Genomic DNA, 24,864 nt, shown 5'->3' with positions numbered 1-24,864 from the left:
CTTTCAGAGTCGCCTGCTGTGCATAATGTGGTACCATGAAATGTTCAGACTAGCCAACTCCACCCAGCATCTTTGTAACAATCATCAGCAGGATTCTCAGAGTAACCAAGCAAGGTGGACAATGCTCTCATCCTTCCCGGCAGGAGCCAGCTGGAAACATGGGATCTCCTAGAGCCCATGGTCAGAGGTCAAGGTCAGCGGTCTTGAGTAGGTAATTCCCCCAACTCGCACCCACCCCCCACTTCTCTAGCACCCTGAAGTCAATCTCTAACCAGGATTTCTGTGCTCTCAGGATACTGTCAGCAGGCGATGGGTTGTCTCATTTCTCCAGGCTAAAGAGCAGGTATGTGCTAATGATGTTCTCCATCTCCTAGATGGTGCATTGCTCGACAAAATCCTGACAACTCCAAGCAATTTGGAAGAGGACAAGTCCTCCATGAAGACATTCAAACTGCGGCAGGAGGCTCAAAATGCAGCCAGAAAAGTTTCTGGTGACCAAATGGCACAGAGTGCTTCCATTGGGACAAACATGCCAGCCTGTCTCTGGCTATGTCACATATTCTTGCAGTGGAGAATAATACAAGAGACAGAGCAATAATTTAGGCACGGAATGGCATAATAATCCACTGGGAAGCATAATAGCCTTTTAGCTCTTTAGGGACAAAAAGAACTCAAAGAAGAAATAATGAATTAAAAACAGAGGAAAAATGGTTAATTTATTTGCATTAGACATGAAATCTACAGGCATGCCTCCCGAACCTGAAGGGTGCGTGTACCACAGTTTGGGAATGTCTGCTCTAGACTGAAGATTTAGTCATGTTATCTAATTCAACAATAAAAGGGTCCTGCCTTTTCTTTTGTCATCTGTTTGTATTATCTATTTCAAATAAAAGATTTCAGATGGTTATTTCAGAAAATCAAATCGCCAGGATTCATTGCGAGACAATCCTCATGTCCGCATACAAGCCTACTTAAATCATCAGTCTGGGGTGTTGTTTGCACTTGACACCCACAACCTTGCAGACCAATATAAACCATGGGGAAATTGTATGGGTGATTCGCTAAACCAGCTCTCATCCTTATAAGTTACTGGTTTTAAACTTGCACAACAGTATCACCTTCAATAAAATGTGATTGGCAAGCTTATTGTTAACCAGAAGGAAGCACAACTGCTGGTCAGTTTTGTCCTATTCCACACATGACAGTAGTAACAGGCATTGCAATAGGATCTACATCACACTGCTGTTCATGTATAATGAAAACATAATTTGCTGACCAATTTTGTACTTAATTGCAACAGTCAATAAAAATAACTACTTTATTCATTTTGCTAAGTGAAAAAGGACAGCTGAGAGTTTTGTCTTGAACTCTTCAAATACAAAACCCTGGTTTAAAATATTTATTCCATTCAAAGAAATAACTGAATACAAGGCACAAGAATTCAATGTTAAATACCACTTTAAGAGCATATTTTACAATGTGCATTGGTACAGAATATTACACCTTTTATACATCATGAATTTTAAGGACATTCTACATTTAAATTACTCAGGCTGAATTACTGAATGATTCAAAAGACTGTGATGGAAAGGTTTCTCAACTAATTATTTCTATCTAATTGATGCTCGGGTGCTACAAATATTGTGCAAAAACTCTCAAGAGGCAATGGCAAAAAATCTGAGCAATAAATCAATTGCCACAACAAATCATTTGTCCTAATCAGAAAGAATACACTTCAATTATGCCATGGAGAGCATAAATAAATCTTCTCAATAAATACCAGCAAATCTTATTTGGATCTGTCTGCATTCTGGCACTGCAATCCCTGCAAGTGAAAAATATTTACAAGCTACATTCCCATGTTATATTAACTGTCCTGTGGCTGCAAACACTTCCTGTCATCTACTTCCTATACCATAATTTTGTTGTGCCTGGTGACAATTAGTAACATCTGAGTAATATCTGAAGTGATGCCTGTTTATTTGCTTTTAACACTAATGCCATATAAAATTACTTTCATCTTTCAGTCTTCCCACCACTAGCAGCCCAGTGACATGAACCCTCAGACCAACCAACATTTTGTTGGTTTAATATCTTTCAGCAATCGTGGCCTGCTTTCTGTGACGTTTTCATTTTTTTTTTTAAAACCCCCTACCAATTTATTACCCCACTACCATGACCACGAGTCGACAGCCAACTGCTATCTGCTTTCCTACACCAGCCTTGTGAGAGCCTCCACATTCTGACCTCACCCACACAAGCATGTCAGCTGCCTAACAAAGCACATCCCTCTCCTGCTCTTGCTCCTTTATCTTCACCACTGGCCTCCATTTCCGAGTTAACTCTGCTCACCAATGTGCCTGTACTGACAGCATTAACCAACAACCGTCTGCCCTGACCTCAATGTCCATCCCAACCACTGACCTAGCCTGTTTTCAGGTCCTAACACTTCATGGCAGAAACAGTTGCATTTTTCCAGGAAAAGTGGATAGGCATTTGAAACAGAGAAAGATGCAGGACTATCAATCGAGAAGGGCAGGACAAGTACTTTTTAACTACTGAGAGAGGTGGCACAGCAGACCAAATAGTTTGCTTCAAGTGTAAACCACTATGATTCTTAGTAAATTCAGAGCTCAATACATCCAAGCATTGCAGAGCAGCAATCAACAGAGTGATCAGAACGCTATACTTATAAAGTCAAAACTGCATAATGTACATGAGAGGACGTCACACTCAAACTCTCTGGTCAAACCGTCCCTCAAGTACACTAACTAAAACACAGCAAAACATTCAAGCCTCTGTGGCAGCTCAGAGAAAAGCCCCGAGATTGACGCTTATTCTCAGAAGACTCGAGGAAAGATTAGACTCACTGATGATTAAACATGTTGTCTGCTGGGATGAAAATATAAATCTTATGTCTAGTGCCCCTCAGACACATGCCAGACATTAAAAGGGGGTAATTTTAAACCATCTCCACCAAATGAAGAGAATGAGGGGGTTGCGGTGAGTTTACACAGAATGTCAGAGCTTGAAAGGGTAAAAATGTGAATCCCTACCCCAATTCACCATGAGGGGCTTTGGAGGACATCCCAACAACCCACTCCTATTCTGGGAGTCATTTGAATTTAACGGCTGCAGGCCTGATCTCCCAGGGTTCTGAAAATCTGAAGCTGGAAAAAAGAGAAAGCTGCTGGGGGAAGCTGCCAGATCCAGCAGGTATGTGCTTTGCTAGCACTGCTTGTGGGCCAAGAGGAGCAGAAGTGCTTCTCTCTATGGCATTTTTTTTAAACTCTTGAGGCACTGACATGTTTTTTCATTATTTTCTGGTTTTTTAAAAAAACCTCAAGCTTCAACTTGTTTATTTTGTCAAGGCCACCTTGCCACCAGTCAGATGCACGCAAAAACAAAAGCTACCACTATTACTTCGCCATGCGAATACAGTTGTAGTTCCAACCATGCATCAGAACGCAAGAGACTGCATGTGGACTCTCAGTAAAAAGAGGGAATACACTACCTTTAAGTACTCCATATAGTCACCTCTCCCCAAAATTGGGCAAATACCTTCCCAGTTCTTCACTCGCTTTCTTTTGTTTGTTTTCTGTCAAAGTAACTTTTGTACATTTGTTGTGGAAAATAATGTGACAATTTAAATCACTTTTTAAAAATCTGCTTGACCTTATATTGCAGTTCAGTCTAGATTTATCCCACACACAAACCTGACTGAGGCACCATAATTTGGTGCTGTAAGTAGATTAAGGTTGCACAGTACTCTGTCACCATTTGCAATGTTTAATGAAAACGGCTCGACACTCCACAGAGGAATTCATGCCATGCGATGAATTGTGTGAGCGCACATTCTTACCAGCTTCCTTGGAGACCTGCACAAAGGCCTCCACACCACTCTCGCCGTAGCTCCCTTCCGAAGCCAGTGTAGACACGTAATTCCATCCGAAAGCCTTCACAATGTCCACCATAGCCTGGGTCTGGTAAGAGTCCGGTGGAACCACGCGGGAGAAGAAAGCATAGCTGCTGTTATCGCTCAGCTCTGGTGCAGTGGAGGCATAACTGATCTGCGGAATCTAAATGGAGAGAAGAGGAAAGAAATTTTATCTTTCATTCAATACGGAAAGTGCAGGCGATGCTATATGGTGCTTTGCAATTCTCATCTTACTTATATGAAGCTTCAATTTCACACAAGATAAATATGTACTGAAGGAAGGAGCTGAAGTCAGTCATGATAATTGAGTTATGGTGATTGATGTGATTGATTTCTTTACTTGAGCGAACACCGAATAAAAGCTGTCTATTGCCTGCAAGATCTTCTGCCATTCCGAAACACAGCACCAGGGAAATGTGAACAGCGAAATTTAATCAGTGGGAATGGTGTGACTGATAAAAACCAGGTTTGAACATTTGGAGCTGTGTTTCTTTTAAAAGTAAGAGATATTGAAACAAATTGTATCTCTAATCACAATGAACAAGTATCACTCCAAATGGTCAGCTGACATGAAGAGCTGCCCTCATTGACATGTGACCCAAAATCCAACTCCCTCAAACTTTGTATGGGTGTATTTTTTAAGCTATCAGGGGTGCCAATATTTTGAGAGGGGAAAAGAAAGATCTGAGACTCCATGAGCACAATGTATGCACTGTGGATAGAGACTGTGGGCTCACAGATTGAGAAATCTGCCTTAATCTCAAAACTAGAAAGGAAACAAAATGATACCAGAGTTTGAGCCTTGAATTATGAGGCGAACTTTGCTACTCATGAAATCACTTCTAAAACTTTAGAAACTATTGTAAACACTATCTCCACAGCGTACAAGTTGAAAATAAACTAGAAACGAAATAACCTAGTATTTGGTGTGCTTTTCAGGATTGTTCACACTGCAGTGCAGTACTGAGAGAATGCTGAATTGTTTGACATGCTGCAATTTGAATAAGACATCAAACCAAGGTACTCTCGACCTGTAATATTAGATTAAGGGGATGTTAATGTCCCCTTGACACAATTCAAAGGTGAGCAAAAAATTCTCCTGGCATACTGGCTTACATTCTCCATCATCCCTGCCGTTCATGTCCTTGCTGTTTGCAGGGTCATGCTGTGTACAGCCCGGCAGTCACATTAGTCTCCATCACAATCATTGAACTTCAAAGAAGTGCACTGTATGTGAAGTGCTTGAGACATTCCTGACAGATATAATAGTTATATAAACACAGGCTTCTATTCAACTGAACAATTTGACAGGTGACAGTCCAAACCTTATAATTTAGTGCATGATAAGTTCAAGAATGCCCATATCACTGAACTGAACCATAGGTAATGAAGATCTCGGGTTCAGTCCCTGATCTGTGCTGATTTTAGTGTAGGGGTGTCAAGATATAGAGATCACAAAAGTCTCAAAGCAGAATGTAATTATTTTCTATATCCTAGGGCAAGAAATCACCCAGGCTCCTGATTGTGATTTGAATACCTTAGAAATAAAATACACGTGGGTAGAATTGGGTTAGGCTGCGAACAGCCATTAATGAAACCCTATGCCATTGCTTATCAGGAATTATGGCTACCTTGTTCTACAAGATATCATATGGAGGTACAAAGGCAGTAAAGAACAAGTCTTCTAGACAAGGGCATTGACACCACTACTAAGGTACACAGACTTGTACTAGATTCAGGTGAACCAGCACTGAATAAAATGGGTTACAGAAGAATGACCATCATCTGGAAGCATATTGTGTTTTGTTCAAACTTGTACAATGTTTATGAAATTATAGCAATAAATGTCTAGAATCCCACTTGAAGAATGAGCAGCAACAAGAGATACCACAGAACAGCTATCAATGAAACACAAGCAACCAATCAACCCCTCGAACCTGCTCTGCCACTCAATTAGATTACAGCTGATCTTACCTCAACTGAATTGACCTGCCTTAGCTCTATACTCTTAACTAACAAAAGTAAATTATACTCCAGCGTTAGTAGCCAGCTTCATGCAAGGAAGGGAAAAGAAAACGCAGAGTGGAGCAGTTGGTGTGGAGAAGCATAGGACCACTTTCAGATTAGGTATGAAAGGTCAAAACATGCACTAATTAACTATCTTCTCATCACACTTGTGACCAGACCAGGTGGTTAATAACCTTGTCCAAGCACACGATTACCCTGTAATGCATTGTAAAAAGGCAGCCTGTAGAATTATATTCTTCTTCTGTTCTGCAGGCACAAGCATATAAACAGCACTTCCCCAACTCTCACCACCAAACCCCTCACTGCACACATTCTCATCAGTTGTAACACTGATTATTAACTCTGATATTGCGATTACAAGAAATTGAGTAAAAACAAAATGCTGGAAAACACTCTGCAAGCCACATAGCATCTCTGGAGAGAGAAACAAGTTTGTGTCGAGTCACTGACCTTCCATCAAGACAGATGACCAAATCTAAGAAAAGTCATTGACCTAAAACATTAAATCGGTTTCTCTCTCCACAGGTGCTGCCTGACCTGCTGAGTGCTTTCCAGCATCTTGTGTTCATATTTCAAATCTCTAACATCTGCAGTAATTTTATTTTTGCAGAAATAATTGTGCATCTTTAGCATAAAGCAGGGAAGATTAATGAGCTCAAAGTTATGATTCAATCAATCAGAGGGCTTTTTCAGCACTCGGGAACTGTTTAGAATCAATGCATCATACCTCCAGCCTTCACAAACATAGGGGCTTGGAGTTTCCACTCGGTTGTTTTTCAGCATAATTCTCCTCAAATTGGCCACATCCATGCAAAAGATGGAGGAATTGAGCATAAATTTCATCCAGCACAAATTTGAGTTTTTGCAATCGCTTATGTTGGGTTAAAAAACCATCAGGCTAGAAGCCAGCCCCATCCACAAGACTGGTCACGTCCCCAGAGTGAATTAATCACCATTGGGAGCTTCTGCTTATTGCCCCTGCTTTCTGTCCTTAGAAGACCCTCTTAAAACTAATACTTTTTTTAAGGCATGAGGATCCATTTTGAAAGTGTGTTTCTTAATGTTTTTTAAAAATTAAAAGCTATACCAATATAACTAGCAAATGGCTCTGCATAGTATTTTAGTCATTTTCAGTTACTTAACATTGAGTTACTCATCAGATCGTGATCTGGACACCGATTAAAAATCCTCGTGATAAATCCATTTCCGTTTGTATTAATAAATTGCATCAAGTTACCCGTCTTAATTATGTCAGAGAATATTTGTTTAAAAAAAGTTGTCTACAGCATTGTTCAATTGCACTGACTCATGGCATATTTTATGTTCATTGATATGCATGAGTCAGAGTAGAAGTACAAGAGAAAAAACCCTCAAAAATAGCACAATTTTGGATGCAATTTGTGCTCAGATCGCTTTTTTCGTTGTCATCCTTGTTCTTATTTCTTCCATCCGCAGAGATCATGCTTCCTAGATACTTGAATACTTGCACCTGTTCTAGTTCTGTTCCTTCTATGAATATGAATATTTTTTGCTGATTGAAATGTGCATCACTTTGGAATGAACCAAAATTTATGTTTACTGTTACGAGTCTTATCTACGAATTCTTGTACCCCTCCTTGCTCGACAAATCTAACTGATGTTATCATTGATCACCAACTCCCTGACGCTCAATCTTAACACCAGATTTGGTGTCTTCAAATGCTTAGACATCTACACTGTTCTAATTCTGGCCCCTTGAATATCTCCAATTTTAAATACTCCACCACTGGTGTCCTTGTATTCAGTTTATAGGCCCTAAGCTGTGGAATGCCCTCCCCACAGCTCTCCACCTCCTCACCTCAATTTCCTCCTTTAAGACACTCCTTGAAATCTAACTCTTTCACCAAATCTATGGCCATCTGACTTAATCTCATACGGCTTGATATATTTTGTTTTATAATGCTCCTTTGAAGTGCCTTGGGATATTTTTTGTGAAAGGCACTACATAAATATAAGTTGTGGTTGTTGTTTGACTAACTAGTCAGTTAAAAGGATAATGAGACTTGATAATATTGACTCCACTGCCACTTGATTCAAGTGACTGTAATGCACAGTCTAAATATACCTCTAATCATTCAGTGGTTACACTATTAATTTTACACCTGTTTTATACAATAACAGTTGTCATAGGGTCAACATTGTGCCAGAACAAGCCGGTAACATTTAGGAATGCAGGTAATTACTGAGCAGACATCTTCAAGTGACTTTACAGCAAGGATTCACAAGGTATTTTACAGTAAAGTCAAGCAGGCTGACATGTGCGGCATGAAGTTATGATCCAAAAGCCCAGGCAATGGTAAGTAAAAAATGGATAAAAATAAATTTTAATAACTGAGATAGAAATGATTTTTTTTGCATAACTAAAGGGAATTTAGTGCAGATGTGGGGGAAAAGGAAGGAAGGGGTACAATTACAGCACAGATCAGATCTAGTATCACCGCATCACTATAACAGTTTCCCTACATTTCAACTTCAAATGATACACTCACGGCCTTTGCAGCTGCAGAGTATTTTTCTATTTTCTGAGTGTTGAATTCTAATCGATGCTCTGAGTGAAGTATCAGAGTAGTGCCAGTAAGACCAAACCTATGGATATAGATGTGTTCAACAAGCTATTAGGACCATGATCCAGCTTTATTTTATCCAGGACCACCCTCACCAGAAAGAGGAGGCGTCCACCTTATTTTTCTGACTTGAGAATTAACAATTTAGATGCTGGATTAAAGAAGCCTGAGTTTATAGAGGGCCTTGGTACACCTCTTGCAAAAATCTCCATGTGCATCAAGTAAAATGGTTTAATTTTGTTTATTGATGGATATGTACAGAGTCGACACTTTGCAGAGTAAGTCCCAAAAAGATCAATGGATTAAGTGCCAGTTAATTTGTTTTTGTTTGGTGTGCTTGTCTGCTAAAAAAGTATAACAGGAGCTTTAATGTTCAACCGAAGAACAAAAGGTTTTGCAATTAACATCTCATCCTGAGAATGGAATATCTGACACACTCTTAACAATATCAGTTTTGTTTACATAGTTCTTCTGGCATGGAAAAATTCGAAAGTGTCCCACAGAGGAGAAAAATGGACCACTAGCCAAAGGAGGATATTTTGGGAAGGATGCCCAGGAGCTTGGCAAAGCAGTGTTTTAGGGAGGATATTCAAGCATAAAGAGATAGGGAGCTGGGGGGATTTAAGGAAATAATTCTACAGTAGAACCTAAGCAGACACATCTGCCAATGATGGAATGAAAGAGGAAGACGAGCAAGATGCAGAGGTATAGGAAGTTCAGGAGGTGCTGCTGGATGACACCACAGAGATAAAGAGGTACAAGGCCAAGGAGGAATTTAAATACAGGAATGACAATTCGAAATGAGGCCTTTGTGTCAGTGAGGAATGGAGTATGGAAAAGCAGGATTTGAAATGGAAAGCAGACTTTTGAATCAACTAAGTTTTACAAAGCATGGAAGGCTAGCCACAAGACTACTGAAATAGTCAACAGCACAATGGAGTATCAGCTTACACTATATGATCAATGCCTGGAGTGGGGTTTGAACCTACTACTCTCCTTCCACTGTAACCTGTATTTTTGGTGGAAAATTTTATGCTATGATTCAATACAGAGGGCCAGACAGAAGTGATATGGTGGATAAGCCTAACGAACATAATAAAAAGCTCTTTGGAGCTTTCTGGCTCCTCAGAATAACTAACTATGCAATGCCAGTAACTATAAGATGGATTTTGGTACAACACAAAACAAGCAAATATTCCTAAAAGACAAAAGCATTACTGGTGCAGTTAAGGAACCATGATCAACAAGGGATTTACAGTAAAAAAGTACAACAAAAAAGAGTTACAGTACCAAGGTAAAGGAATAGGTTTGCACAAATGCAAGGAAAGCTGGAAATCCAGCAAACTAAAGAGCTGCAAAAAACAAAGAGCCACGAAGAAAGCATTAAGATAGACAAGATGAAATGTGAATGAAACACTTAAAAGAGATATCAAAGCTTAAATTCAAAATCTTTAGAAATATATTAAGAGCAAGGGGGAAATGTAGATCCATTACAAATGGGGGAAGAGACTAATGGATGTTAAGGAACTGGCATACTTTTTAGATAAGTACCTTATATCCATTCACAATGGCAGAAGAGGGCAAAATAGTCAGCGTAAAAAAAGATTAGTCAAAAGAATGAATTTAGTAGATTTTATATATCTTTTCATGGTAATGGATAAAATAATGGGATTTAAGATGGACTCCAGGTTGTGATGGTTTCCAGCCTAGATTATTTAAAAAAGGGAAATTGTGGATGCTTTTATCAACATTTTTCAAAGCTCTCCGGATTCAGTAATTGCAACTTTAAATTAGAAAATTTTAAAATTTTGTTCCATTATTTTAGAAAGTGGGGAGAAGCCTGAAAACTACAGGCCCATCAGTTTAACATCAATTGTGGAGAAGTTTCTGGAACATACCCAAGGATGACCTGATCAAAATGTCAGCATGGATGTAAAAAGTGTAGGTCATGTCTGACCAATCTGGTTGAATTTTTTTTTTGAGGCAGTCACTGAAATGATGGGCAGGGCAGTGTCTATGAATGTTGTCCCTTTGGACTTTCTGAAGGCATTTGCTAAGGCTCTTCATGAGAGATCATTAGTAAAAATAAAAGCACATTGAAATGGAGGTAAGCTACTTGTTAATCTTTGGGAGGTAGGAGACAGGATAGGGAGCATGGGAATGTACTTCAATCAGAAGAATGTGACTTGGTTTTCCTCAGGGATATGTACTTTCTGCCACATATCAATGTATTAGATGAAGGAATCAAAATTTTCTGTTGAGCCAAATTAGATGTGAGCAGGAAGTTATAAAAGAGCATAGATACATTAATAGAGTGGGTAAAACTATGGCACATGGAGTTCAATGCAAAGAACAGTGAGATCATCTACTTTGGGTCCAAAAGAGACAAATCAAAATAATTTCTTCTTGGCAAGAGAGTAGGAACTGTGGAACAGCAAAGAGATTTGAACGTCCAGGTATACAATTACATAAAGTCTATGGTCCTTTGGGGGCTATGGCTAATTATTTATTTATTGCATGAGTATAAAAAGGCTAATGGAATGTTGCCCTTTATATCATGGAAGGTGGCATACAAAGGAGAGAAAATGATGCATCAGTTGCATAGAGCCTTGGTTAGACTTCACCTGCGGTGTCATGTTCCATTCTGGGCAACACACCTCAAGATGGATTTACTAAGTCTAGAGTGCAGATTCAGCAGAGTGATACTGGGGCTAAAAAGGCTAAATTTTGAGGGAAAGTTGTATAAACTTAGCATGCATTCTATTAGGTTGAGAAAATTGATGGGTAATCTAATGGAAATGTTTAAAATAAGGATTAAATTGAGTCAACAAAAAAAACTATTATTGCAGACAAGTGCAGAACAAAGGCGTACAGTCTTAAAATTAGAGCACACTCAATAAGTTTTTATTAAATAAGGGTATCAGGAGTCGCGGTACAGATTAACCCTGATCTAACTGGTGGAAAAGTTGTAAGGAACTGAATGGCCTACTCCTGTTCTCAAGTTCCTAAAAGTTTATTTTTAAATTAACTTAATTGATTAATTTCAAAGATATCAAGCCTGGTGTCACAATCTTCCATCTTACTCTTTTCAGCTTTGGTGGTGAGCTGCACCATAGTAGACTTTGATCCTTCACCGCATACAGGGCAAATAGCCCCTTTGAACTCTGAAGTGCTCTGGCACATCCCTCCTAAAGCATGTTCATTCACCTATGTAATGTTTCTGACACAATGCACCCAAAACACATTAAAAACAGAGTACTGAAGTAAATTCTGTGCTATCAAGCTGATTATCTTAGGTCATAAGATGTACAATCTACATTACGTCATACATTATGTATGATTGCGATTTACATTAATGCTGACATTAATGGGCACAACACAAATAAATGCACTTTTTGACATTAATATTTTTCTCAGAGTTTAGAATCAGACCTGGCAATCTGACTGTGACAGTGTTCCTACTGCAAGGTAAATACAATATTAACAATGCAAAAGCCATTCCCTTCCATTTCTTGAACTGCTCATGCACAACTAAAAGCTCACTGAGAAAAATGCAAGTCTGTTCGACATCAACAGGAACAGCCTAATATTTCATTTGAAAGCTATAGTTTTCACTTTCAGGCTTAATACTTTCTGCTTTATTGATGCTATGAAGCAAACATGTAGCAAAACCAGCAACCTTTTCCCTTTAATGTTGCAATTGCAATGACAAATAAAATTAACAGCAGATATTTATGCTTCAAATATTTAAGAAATTAAATTAATGAGGCCTCTCCCTGCACCACCACCCATTAGCTCTTCTGGTCAGATTGTCTTTTTTTTTATCTGTTGTACATTTAAATCTATGAGCAATGTTCTGTGTTTCTGTTGTATTACGGATCCCTGATTTTGGTAATAATTACACTTCAAGCTTGGGAAGACAAGAGCTCTTTATGTTTATCACTTGCTATGCTGCCTTGTACAACAGAAGGATCAGTTTGAACTGGTTCTGTCACACATCACATGATGCTCTAGTGCAGCCATAAAATGTGACCTCCTGAAACACTTACACATAACAGTTAGTTCCTAGCTAATTATTTCCCAGCTTTTTACAGATAATACAACAATATGTAAACAAGCCTCCCACTGTTTTTCACCAAGTTACCAGGTTTTGTTTTGAGCTGTTCCATTCATGACCAATGATGGCTATAGATTTACCTCTCCAAGATTTTGGTTAAAACACCACGTTTGTTTCTTTTTGGTACATATATATGTGCTCAAGAATGAGAAGCCTGGTAAATGGCACCCATACACACACAGATTAAAGATTAGATCCACAGCTCCCATCAAACTGTTACTGTCCCAACCTCAGAACACTATACTCTCCATTTCCCACCCCAGCCATTTATGGCATCTCAAAGTGAGCCAGTTAATTTACAAGCTCACAGATTTGATATAGTGTAGGAGTCAGCCATTCAGCCCATTGTGTATGCGCCAGCTCTCTGAGCATTTTAACTTAGTGCCAAGCTCCTGCCTTTTCCCCATAACCCTAAATAATCATCCAATGCCCTCGAATGCCTCAATTGAACCTGCCTCCGCCACACTTCCAGGCAGTGCATTCTAAACCCTAACTATTCACTGTGTGAAAAAGTTTTTTCTCAGCTCACATTTGCTTCTTTTGCAAAGCATTTTAAACTGTGTCCTCTGGTTCTCAATCCATTTATGAGTGGGAACAGTTTCTCCCTATCTACTCTGTCCAGGCATCTCATGATTTTGAAAACTTCTATCAAGTCTCCTCTTAGCGCCCCCCCCCCCACCCCCAACCACCACCACCAACCACCAACACGAGAAAAAGTCTCAACTTCTCCAATCTTTTCTCAATTTAGTACCAATCACTGTTAAGTTAGGGACAGTTTCTCCCGACATCCATTGGGAACTGATTTGATAACATCTAAATTTTAACAAATTTGACAGACTGCCTTAAAAACTGTACACAAAGAAAATTCAACTGTGGCATTTTCAAAGGCAGTGTGCTGTCAGGTGCAGAATGAGCATGTTTTATGAACAGGATAAAAATTCTTGCCTGTAACCTCAAGTAGCCAGGAAGAATAACTGTTTGGCATTGTGTGGAAAAATATTTAGTTAATTTGACTTTTAAAGCTTCCCCGACAGCTCAGAGTATAATATATAAACAAGTCATATAGACCGGATAGTTCTAGGTTTCATTCCCAATTCATGCAGAGTTAGTTGCTTGCAGCCACAATTCACTTTAGTAGCCTTGAAGTAGGAAGGCAAGCTCCCACTCCTGATTACTATTTAGTGATAGCTACTGGGGAGTACATGGATGAAAAGTGTGTAACGTAAAGGACAGAATCAGTTATAATACTTCTCTGAAGTTAAATACCTTACCAACACTCACTGTTCTGGCGATCTCCCATTTTTCATGCTCCTTTAAACCATATAAAGGTGTTGGGGTGGGGGGGGAGGTGTGGCAGGGTTCAAGTGAATAAAGTCAAATCCAGGAATGATGGTAAAAGTAAAAATTAAAAGCCCTTTATATGAAAGCATGAAACATTAATTAAAAAAAGATAGAGAAATTAATGGCACAAAGAGATAAATGGGTTTGATCTAATGGCCATTAGAGATTTGGTTGCATGGCTGTCAAGGCCTTCCTCTTCCATTTCTTGAACTAAATATTCCTCAACGTTTCAAAAATAAAAAGAGAAATTGAAAAGGAGGGAATGTAACCCTAATAACTAGAACAGTATTGGGGAAAGATGATGGCTTGGAAGAGCAGGAAGTATGGTGCATGAGTGGAGATTAGGAATAACTAGGGTCTCTAAACACTGGTGGTAGTAGTAGTTTATAGGCTCCCTGTCAGAAGATATCTGGTTGGAGAGAGAATTAATCAAGAAATAAGAAGGTGAGCTTGCAACAAGGGTACTGCAATAACTATGGGACTTCAATCCTCATATACAAATCAAATCAGCAAATGTAGTTTGGAGGACAGGTTCGTGGAATGTACTCGAGAGTTTCTTTAAATAAACAATACACCATGGAAGACCAGGGAAGAAGCCATTTTCAACCTTAGTTTGTGGAATCAGACAGGTTTAAGTATTAATCTCAATTAAGGTTTCTATGGGAAAGAGTGATCATAATAAGAAGCATTTCACATTGACTGAGTGTGACATAATTAATCGAAAACTTAAAACCAATTACAGAGGTATCAGGGGGAGGGGGGGTTGTGGGGGGGAGGAGAGAGAGTTGGCTAAGGTACATTAGAAAATTAGCTGGAAAGATATGATAGTAGATGAGTAATGGTGAATATTTAAAGAAATATTTCATAATCCTCAACAAATTTACCCTTGATGGTTGTGGATGTTTAGCTTTGAATATATTCAAGGCTGAACTCATTTTTTTGGAAAATCAGGTAATCCTGGGATATGGGGTTAGGGTATGAAATTGGAGCTGGGTAGGGGGGGTGGTGGTGTCAAACATCAGCATGATCTTATTACATGGCGCACCATGTCTAGGCCCAAAGGGCCATATGGCCAACTCCTGCTCCTACTTCTTAAGTTCTTACACAGTCTATAAATTTGAGGTCATCCAAATCTCTGCTGCTCATTACTAACTCGCACCAAGTTTTCTACTCAGCCATCACCCATGTGATCACTAACCTACGTTGGTTCATAGTTCAACAACACCTCAGTTCTCGAATTCCTATTCTTTTTTTCCCCAAATCCCTCCACAACCTCACCCCACAGTATCTAGGTAACCTCCTCCAGACCTACAACCCAAAAAAAAAGCTTTCCATCCATCAATACTAGCTTTGTGCATTCCTGACTTCCTTCGTCACATATTTGATGGCCGCGCCTGCAGCTGCCTTGGCTTAAACTCCGGAATTCCTTCTCTAAACCTGTCCGTTTCTCTTCTTTTCTCCTCCTCCTTTATGGTGCTCCTTAAAAGCTACCTTAAAACCTGTTAAAGGTATGATACAAGAATGATAATCTAATATTATCTAAAGGTATGAATGCAAGATATTGCTGCTGTTTGTTCAGATTCTTAGGAGTGGCTGGGTGACTTACTAGAGAGAATAACTGGAAATAAACCCCAATAACCATCAACATCTTTAGAGGCAGAGAAAATGGTGGGGGGGATTGGGGAGCAGTGTCTCCCTTCAATTTGAAGCTGAGATTTCTTGTCTCTTTAGTCAGAGCAGTCAACAATACCATTAAACATAATTTTCTGCATAAATGCCCTCCCTAAGGAGAATGAAATCAAAAGAGGGTAAATAAGCAGGAATGTGGGCCTGGGTTGCCATGGTTATCCATAGAGAAATCTTTTAGCATGAAGAAAAATACTCCTGTAGAAAACAGGCCCAAACTTCCACACAATTGTTCTCATTCTGACCCATATCTTAAAGTGCAGCAGAAATCTCACCCAAGTTACAGCCACAGAGCAGCTACAGCTCCGAGGGAATGCTGGGCTTAAGTGACCTTAATAGATGAGCACAGACTGCTCTGTCACGAGGACGAGGAAACAACTGTGGAATATTCACAGAGCGAGAGGAGGTCATAACAATAATGGAATTATCCCAATCGGGGAGTTCAATTCCGTTCAAGCTTTTCTTACTTTTGTCATTAAAATCTGCTAAAATAGTAAATAGCCGCATGTTTGCAAGGGAAGGGTTGTGCAAACAGCACCCATTTTCTTCCCTTTCCTGAAGTTACTGACTCAAGTTAGGATCTGGTTCCATGTGGGGGCAGTAAACTTCAATGCTTGATCTATTCTTCATGACTGATCTTACAGGAGTAGAATCAGAGCATGATACAGCACATGAGGAGGCCACACAGCCCATTGTGCCAGCTCTTTGAAAGAGCTATCCAATTAGTCCCACTCCCTGCTTTTTCTCCACAGCTCTGAAAATCTTTCCTTTCACGTAGATATATAATTCCCCTCTGAAAGTTATTACTGAATCCACTGCCACAGGCTTTCATGCAGTGCAATCCAAATCATAAAATCTCAACTGCATAAAAAACATTTTCTCCATCTCACCTCTGGTTCCATAAGAATATAAAAACAAAGAAATAAGAGATGTAGGACATTTGACCCCTCCAGCCTCAACCCCACTTTCCCGCCTCTTCTCCACAACCCTCAACTCCATTGTCGATCAAAAATCTGTCTAACTCAGCCTCAAATATATTCGATGACCCAGATCTCTGGGGTACAGAATTCCAAACATTAAACAACCCTCAGGAGAATCAATTCCTCATCTCCATCTTAAATGGGCGTCCCCTTATTTTCAAGCTGTGCCCCCTAATTCTAAGTTTCTCCCTTGAAGGAGCATCCTCTCAATTATCTTAAACCTGGATATTGATCCTTCTGCCACTGGAAACAGTGGCTCTCTACATACTCTATCAAAATCCTTCATGATTTTGAAGACCGCTGTTACATCTACTGCCCTTAGGAGAGCAACCCCAGTTTGCTGGTCTCTCTATATAAAACTTACATATTTCCACTGGTCTGGTACCATTTTGCGCCACTGCGATAGTCTTAACCTCTTTCCTAAAATGTGTCCAGATTAGGATACAATATTCCAGCAGGGGCCTAACCAATGTTGAATAAAGCTTAAGCATAATGTCTTTGCTTCTGTACTCTATGCTTCTAGGTAGAAGGCCAAAAACCACTTTTAGCATTTTGAACAGTCTTTTCAGCTTGCCCTACTGCAATCAAGAACTTATCTACATATTCCCCCCCACCCCAGGTCTCACTCTTCTTGCACCTGCCACCATCCCTCCTACTTAAATTGCACAATTTAGTTCCTATTGCCACTGTTGGTGGGGGAGGGGGGTGGTGGGGGGCTTCACCGAATCTTGTTACCAGGAAATATGGATGGCTAGGCTGAAACTTACATAAATATATAATGTAACATTTTTATGAAGTACTTTAAAAACAGTCACATTTAGATAAGGTAGCTTTATGCTCTCTTGGTCCTATGTTGTGTTTGTCAGGGGGCTAAGTCTCTCACTATAGTTTGATAAAATATTTGTAAATATCCTCATGGCTAATTTCTAAAATTTTAAAAACTGGACAAAGACTCTTTTTAAAATGGCTGAAGCTATGTTTGTCTGTGACCCTTGAACAATAGGGGCTAATATGGTGGTTTCACAGAAACTGACACCTTGTTATCTCTGAAGCAACCCTAACAACCTCTCCTCAACCGCAGAGACCAAATTCAAAGGGAATGATACAAAGGCCATCTACATTTCATAAGCCAGGCCTGGCCAACCATAGCCAATTTGTCTGCTGGGACAAAGAACCCCACAACCTCACATTAACACTTAATACTTGGAACGTTAACAATCTCAGGGACCCAATCAAAGGGATATATATCCTTTATCAAAACCAGACTGGAGAGGTGGGAGTCATGTGAGATGAACACAGGAAACCAGTAATAACGCCTTGTGGAGCTGCAAAGCTCAGTCTGCCATTTTTCCATTTACCAAGCAGCAGCACAGAAAAGGGACTTTGTTCAGGTTTAAATACCTGGCCCCATCTACTGTTTCAACTGGAACTTTTGTACCATCATCTATAAGACTGATTCATCTCTGTGTCTATTTCTCATCATGGAAGTCAACTCCACAAGTGAATTATCCAGCATCAGTTCAGCCTACCGACCTCTGTGAAGGAATACACCATTGGACTTAGATTCCAGATTCATGTGAAATAATAATTCTTTCCCATGTCGTCTTTTATGGAGCGATCTCCCACTTCTGCATTTTGAGCATGTGTGCAAATAAGCTAACCCTCTTGAGTTCATCCTTTCGAGTTTGCTGTGGGGCTATTTATTTATTTATTTTAAAGTTGGATAAACCAAAACTGAAGGGTTGGGAAACAAGGCGCCACTTGTAAAGGGGGAAGCAAATCAAAACAGCCTTCTACTTACAGATGGGTGGCGAGAAGAGAAATTCACAGCTGTTTAAATTAACAACCCCCCTCCCACCAGTCCATAACTTTTTAATAAAAGTGAAAGCAAAAAGAACTCAAAGTATTGATTGTCCCCAATCAGTTCCACTTGAGAATAAAACACCCGCCCTTTTATTTTTTACAACAGTCCTTTGGTCCATCTAACCCACGTCTCAAAGTGCAGATGATCATGCTGGGAGATGCATTAGTTTTGAAAAATCACCAAATTCAAAGGGAATGATACAAAGGCCATCTACATTTTATAAGCCAGGCCTGGCCAACCATAGCCAATTTGTCTGCTGGGACAAAGAACCCCACAACCTCACATTAACACTTAATACTTGGAACGTTAACAATCTCTTGAAACATGAGCAATATGCAAAATAAGCCATTTGTCAGCTGATGGTTAGCTTGCTGCTGCAGATTTAATTTGTGCACATTTCCCTTGTTGCATAGTCAGACCTTCAGAAGTCATTATCCTGACATGTTTGTCACCACTCACTTTAAATAGAAATATTGAGGGAAAAGAAACTTGCAATTAGCAGACCAGACTAAAACCAAAGAATGCTGGAGAATGATAATTGCTTGAAACTATATATTTTTTAAAAAATGTGATGAGAGATTCATTCCCAATGTTACCTTGCGCCAAGTAGTGTTTTCATTTCGGAAATTTATAGACTCCAGTAAAAACACACAGACACACTTAGAAAAGGCAGTAAAGAAGAAAATTCCCCAAAAAAACAAAAACAGAAGGTAATGTTACTATATCACTGCATCACTTAATAACGGAGTTAACGTGAATGAAAAAGAAACCCCTGAAAACCAAAAAGTACCCCTCGAGAAAATCTCTCAAAGAGCCCTCTAAAAGAAAAATCACTGACCTCTGGTTTTGGGAAATCACCCAACTTAGGTTTCGCCTGGATGGGCCAATTTGTGACCAGAGGGCATATACCTGCTGTCCAACTAAGAATCAGGGTGGTCTCTTAACATTGGAGGGCCCATATGAGGTCTTCCAGCACAGAATGGATTGTAGCCTGTCATTGCAGGTAAGGAGAGAGAGGGAACCGCCCTCGAGGTGCCCTCTCAGCAAATAAAGCCACAGCTGCCAGACCACCATTGTCGAGGGGAGAACCTTTCCACAGGGCAGCCAGCAGTAAGTAAACAGGGAGGGCCTCAAAGTCTTCCTGGAGCACAGGTGCCCCCATCTGCTGCTGGCAGACCACATCCAGACAGCTGTTATGCAGGCAGTCATGTGGAGGACCCTCAGGCCGCTGATCAATGGCCTTAAATTGGCCTATTACCTGAACTAGTTACCTGTTGCTTGTGGCAGGTATCCATTCCATTCCTGATCCAGCCTTCCCAAAAATGGCAGGGAAACCGGACAGCATTATGACATTACGCGCCTGCCCGCCTCCATTCCTGCTCCTGTCAGCCCATGAAAATCCTGCCCCTAGTCTGTGTACATCAATAGCAAGCTACATAGTACATTGAATTACTAAGCCACCAGATGTTTTTGTTCTGGTCATATTTAATATAATTAATGTATTAGAAATTTTTTGGTAAAATCTTATTCTAGACTTAAGGAAAAACAAAGAGAACCCTCCTGACATTCTGCAGAAATCATATTTTACAAACGGTCATGAAATTGTTTTAACAGTTGCTTCACTGAATCTTTCCCAGGGCTTTAAACTGCCTAGATTTCAGACAGTTTTAGAGAAATTGTTCAGAGCTTTTTTGAAAGCCTCATTGAAATTGATCATCAGTGACCAAGCACTTACAGTAACTGTGAGGTGGCACTGGGGGGTGGGGAAACGAATGGCAGAAGGGGAAATCATCACATTAAAGGCCACAAAGTATTTGTTCAAAGAATAGTTGCAGCATGAATTATTGTTTTTAATGGAGATGTGAAATTACTAGTTAGTCACATTTCACAAATTGAGTCTCAGCAGAGAAGTAAAAATACATTGCCAGCTGTTTGGGTCCAAAGGGCCAGTGTGACTTGACTCTCCAAATTCTGGATGAACACACTCAGATAAAAACAAAAAACTGCGGATGCTGGAAATCCAAAACAAAAACAGAATTACTTGGAAAAACTCAGCAGGTCTGGCAGCATCGGCAGAGAAGAAAAGAGTTGACATTTCAAGTCCTCACCCGGTGTCTTAGTACAAAACCTTTCAGTAAATGTGACGTCCACTTCATTCGCTGCTCGAGAAATTCATCCCCAATCCATAACATTCCCCATAGGTTGAGTACATATAATTGCATAGAATACAAGACACAGAAAAAGACCATTTGATGCAAGTGGTTAATGCTAGCATTTATGTCCACATGAGCTTACTCCCACTTCTCTTAATCTGACCCAAGCAGGATTTTCAAACTCGTGTTTATCTGGCTTCTCCTTAAAAGCACCTTAACGACCCCTTATGTTATAGAGAGTTCTACATTCTTGCCACTCTTCGGGGAAAATAAATTTCTCCTGAAGTGTTTAAGGAATTTATTGATTTACTACCTTAGATTTATAGCTCCTACTTCTGGTCACCCCACAAGTGAAAATTTATCTTTTCCACATCTACCCTATTAAACCCCTTTCTAACTCAATATCCAGCTTGATCTTTCCCGATAAACTGTAACCTCTCAGTTCTGGTGCCATCCTTGTAAATTCTTGTTGCACCTACTCAAAGGCCTTTATCTCCTTTTTATAATACGGAGACTAAAACTGTTCCATATTCCAAATGTGGTCTAACCAAGGCTCGATACAAGTTTATCTTCTCCAGTTTTCAATTCTATCCCTACAGAAATTAACTCCAATACTTTGCTTCCTTTTTTTCCCTAAATTGGCCTTATTAATCAAGATCACCATTTTTACTCCTCCTTAACCCACAGGGCTGAGAAAACTCAGCTGAGACCAGAGATGGCTAACACAAACGTTCATTTATTATTAATACAGTTCAAGTTTATTTTTCTATGTTATTTAGAAGTGGGGAATCATATTCTGGAGTGACAATCATGTATACATTTGTACAGATCTCAATTTCAAGCACTCATTTTTCTTTCCTAAGCATCTTCCCTCTAATGCATTGCTCTGTTCAACTCCTCTTCCTGCCAGCCCAAGATTTTCCAGCCATGCACATCAATGGATGGAGATCATAGTTTGACAAGCACAGAGGGAGAGAGAAAAAAAATTCCCTGGCCACAGAATTTAATAGGGAAGGCTTTCCACTTTGGCATTCCAGAGCGCAAGGCAGGAAGTTGCAGAACTCCAGCCCCGTGATTCTGCATCCACTTAACTCGATGGGTTGGCAATCCAATGCAGCCTGCTGTCCCAATTTTGCACCAGCTGCTCTGGGCAGGCCGAGCACCAAAAAATCTGGGTCGGAGTCTTTTAATATGATTTCTCCTCCCCTGCCCAAGTAATAGCATTCAAAATTGACTGCAGACATGCTCGTTTGTGGTACATTGTCGTACTTCTAGTAAAACTGTCAGATAGCCACGTTGAGTGGTGGCCGAGTTGGTAATATCGATAGCGTTGATCAGCAGATACTTCTTAGGTGGAAACTTTTAGTTTATTTACAATGATACTCAGCAGCAACTACACGTGTGCTTTACCTCCAAACCCTCTAACTACGAAGAGCTGGCCAGCGCTACTCTCCTATTGGGTAGTAAAGATCATGTGATCTTCCTTAACACGTATTATTCTTAAAATGTATATTACACACTACATAAAATCATAATTGACACAAGTTGCCTTGGGAACAACCAAGCATGGCCTTTTGGAATTTTTCATAAAAAGCATACTTAAAATGGAAAACGCTTTTATCTCGTTTTCAGAAAGCAGTACCAATTGTTGCAATAGAAGTGAACATTACCACCCCCTTTTGCCTGGTGCCGTCTTCGTTTCTGTCATTTAATCATGCCTGCCCTCCGACCTATTGACCCTACCTCATTTTATTCCATTCCTGCTCGCCCCTTTTCCCTAGCTTTGCACTTGCTTCAAAGCCGCTTATCGTTCCGATTCTGCCAAAAGGCTACTGACATGAAACATTACATGGGGACTATTAAACCTAACACACCAGTCAGGTAATGGAATCAGTATCAGATGGGACAATGGATTTACAGAACAGGTTCAATAGGCTGCAGGGTTTATTCCTGCTCTTATGTTTGCACCTAGCCCAAAATCACTCTCCAAAGTGTGGATTGGGGGTCCAGGGGTTGTAAAATTTGTATTACATCTGATCCCATCAGTTAAAAGCAGCAGGTTGGGTTACATTTGACCCAGGCCTGCTAATGCAATTTCTCTGTCCACAGAAACTGCCTGATCTTGCTGAATGTTTTCAGATATTTTTGCTTCAACATTTCAGCATCAGTAGCATTTTACTTCTGAACAAAAATATCTTATGCTCCTCTTCTCAATGCTCTCAACTCAGAGCCAGCTACTGATCTCCACCACGCTGTTAAAATCACAATTTAAAACAGCCAGTTGGAACAGCAGTGATTGTAGTCCCAAAATCACTTGGTAATGAATCAGCCATTCAGCTGCTTATTCTTTTGTGCTGCTGTTGAAGGTGATCAGTTTTCTCACTCAATGCGAGCCTTCATTGCCCCAGCACTGCCTCCCACTTGGATGAGTGTCCCCTATTAGACCAAAGTGGAATTTAAATTTTCCCCTCCAGCCTCACTCAAATCAGCCAAAGGAAATAGTTGGAGCATCTTTACAGTGCGAGGCTATCAAAACACTCTCAGCAATTAGTGCAAAACTGTTTCAAATCTGTGCTTCATTCAGGATTAACTGGAACTAAGTAGGAAATTTCTACTCCAAACTATGATTTGGATACAGGGTGCCAAACTAGCTATATTTAGGCTCATCAGAGCCTACAGAAAGAGGGAGAAAAAGGGAATATATTTATCCTAACAACTTGGTTCTATTTCATATCTGCATCTGCAAAATGAGAGAACTGTTTCTCAATTCATTGTACCAAGCAGGGTCCCAATTACAAACTTTCTACAAAACAATGAAAGATGTAAAGGATGTCTTTGAAACTAAACTACATAAACAGCTGATTTTTCCAGATAAAGTCTGCACTTATTCCTAAGTGATAACAAAAAACATAAGTAGTTTTATACCTCTGAAGCTTTAATCCTTCTTAAAAGGGGCATAAGGAAATACATCACATTAGAAACGTCTTCAAGTGCTTATCCATATCAAATGACAACGGAGTGTAGTAATTGTGACTTTATAGGCAGAACATGTATTAATGGCTCTCCTATGGCATTCGAATATGTCAAGTTGGTTAGTATATTGCTTTATAACAGTAGCATTCTACGTAACACAGAATGTACACTTTGTTGCTCACATTTAAACTGTGTTTAAGCTATCCCAAGGCCAGGAAATCTAATTGCTATAGATAAACACAGCCCAAGGTTATTCAAAAATGTCAAATGACAAGTGAAGTCTGTCGATTACAACTTACTTGTAAATTTCCAACTTCGGGAGAGGAATAAAAAGCAGTTTCAAATCACCACCTTTTAAAATACATTTGACACCGAATTGTGACATCAGAAGTGTTGTAAAGTATAGATTCTCTCCTTTAGTGAAATTAGGGTGAATCATCAGGTTTCAATGAATTTCCTGTCCTAGTTTAGTGGAAGCTCGATCAACATACATATCAGGTGGATAAACACATACTTTATTTACACATGCCTAACAATATTAGTTTCAACAATTGCTTTTTCTGACAGCTTTTCAATTAAAATATTTGCTCCTGGGCTACACATATGAATTCTCATTTGCTAGTATCATGCATACAATCCTCACACTGGAAAAGAGTCATTTTAAGTATTTAATGAAGTCATTACTTTTTGAGCATTTAACTCTAATCTGCTGTGGATAATTATGTATGCAACTCAATATAATGAGATTTGATATACTGTGATGCTCTTTGGCTCTGCTAAGCTCTCCAACTACTGGCTGTAGTGCAAGTGAGCACTGATTTAAGGAAATAAAAAGAGCAGAACAAATAGGAATAGGAGAAGCCTTTATGGCCTTTTGAGTCTGCTCCACCATTCAATATGATCATGGTTGATCTTGGGCTTCAACTCCACTTTCCCATTCACTTCCCTTATCCCTTCGATTCCCTTGGAGACAAATATCTGGCTAAGTCTTAAATGTATTCAATAATGCTGCATCCATGACTCTCTGGGTGAAGAAACCCTTTGAGTGAAGAAATTTCTCCTCCCCTCAGGTCACATGGTTTTATCCTAAAAAACTGTACCCCATTATTCCAGAATCCCCAGCCAGGGGAAACAACCTCCGAGTATCTATCCTGGCAAGCCCCCGCATAATCTTGGCTATTT

General features: G+C 39.7%; 1 protein-coding gene across 2 annotated transcripts in view; it reads right to left on the bottom strand.

The window, feature by feature from the left end:
• Positions 1-24,864, bottom strand: part of LOC121280493 (metabotropic glutamate receptor 7-like) — a 720,064-nt gene that overhangs the window by 533,008 nt on the left and 162,192 nt on the right. For both annotated transcript variants that reach the window (XM_041192539.1, XM_041192540.1), the window contains exon 3: positions 3,863-4,079. In XM_041192539.1, the coding sequence (XP_041048473.1) occupies positions 3,863-4,079 (217 nt within the window). The remainder of the gene's footprint in view (positions 1-3,862; positions 4,080-24,864) is intronic.

This window comes from Carcharodon carcharias, chromosome 7, assembly GCF_017639515.1.
Source record: "Carcharodon carcharias isolate sCarCar2 chromosome 7, sCarCar2.pri, whole genome shotgun sequence".
Taxonomy (NCBI): domain Eukaryota; kingdom Metazoa; phylum Chordata; class Chondrichthyes; order Lamniformes; family Lamnidae; genus Carcharodon; species Carcharodon carcharias.
The sequence above is the reverse complement of the archived record's forward strand: the minus strand, read 5'-3'. Positions and strand labels throughout refer to the sequence as shown.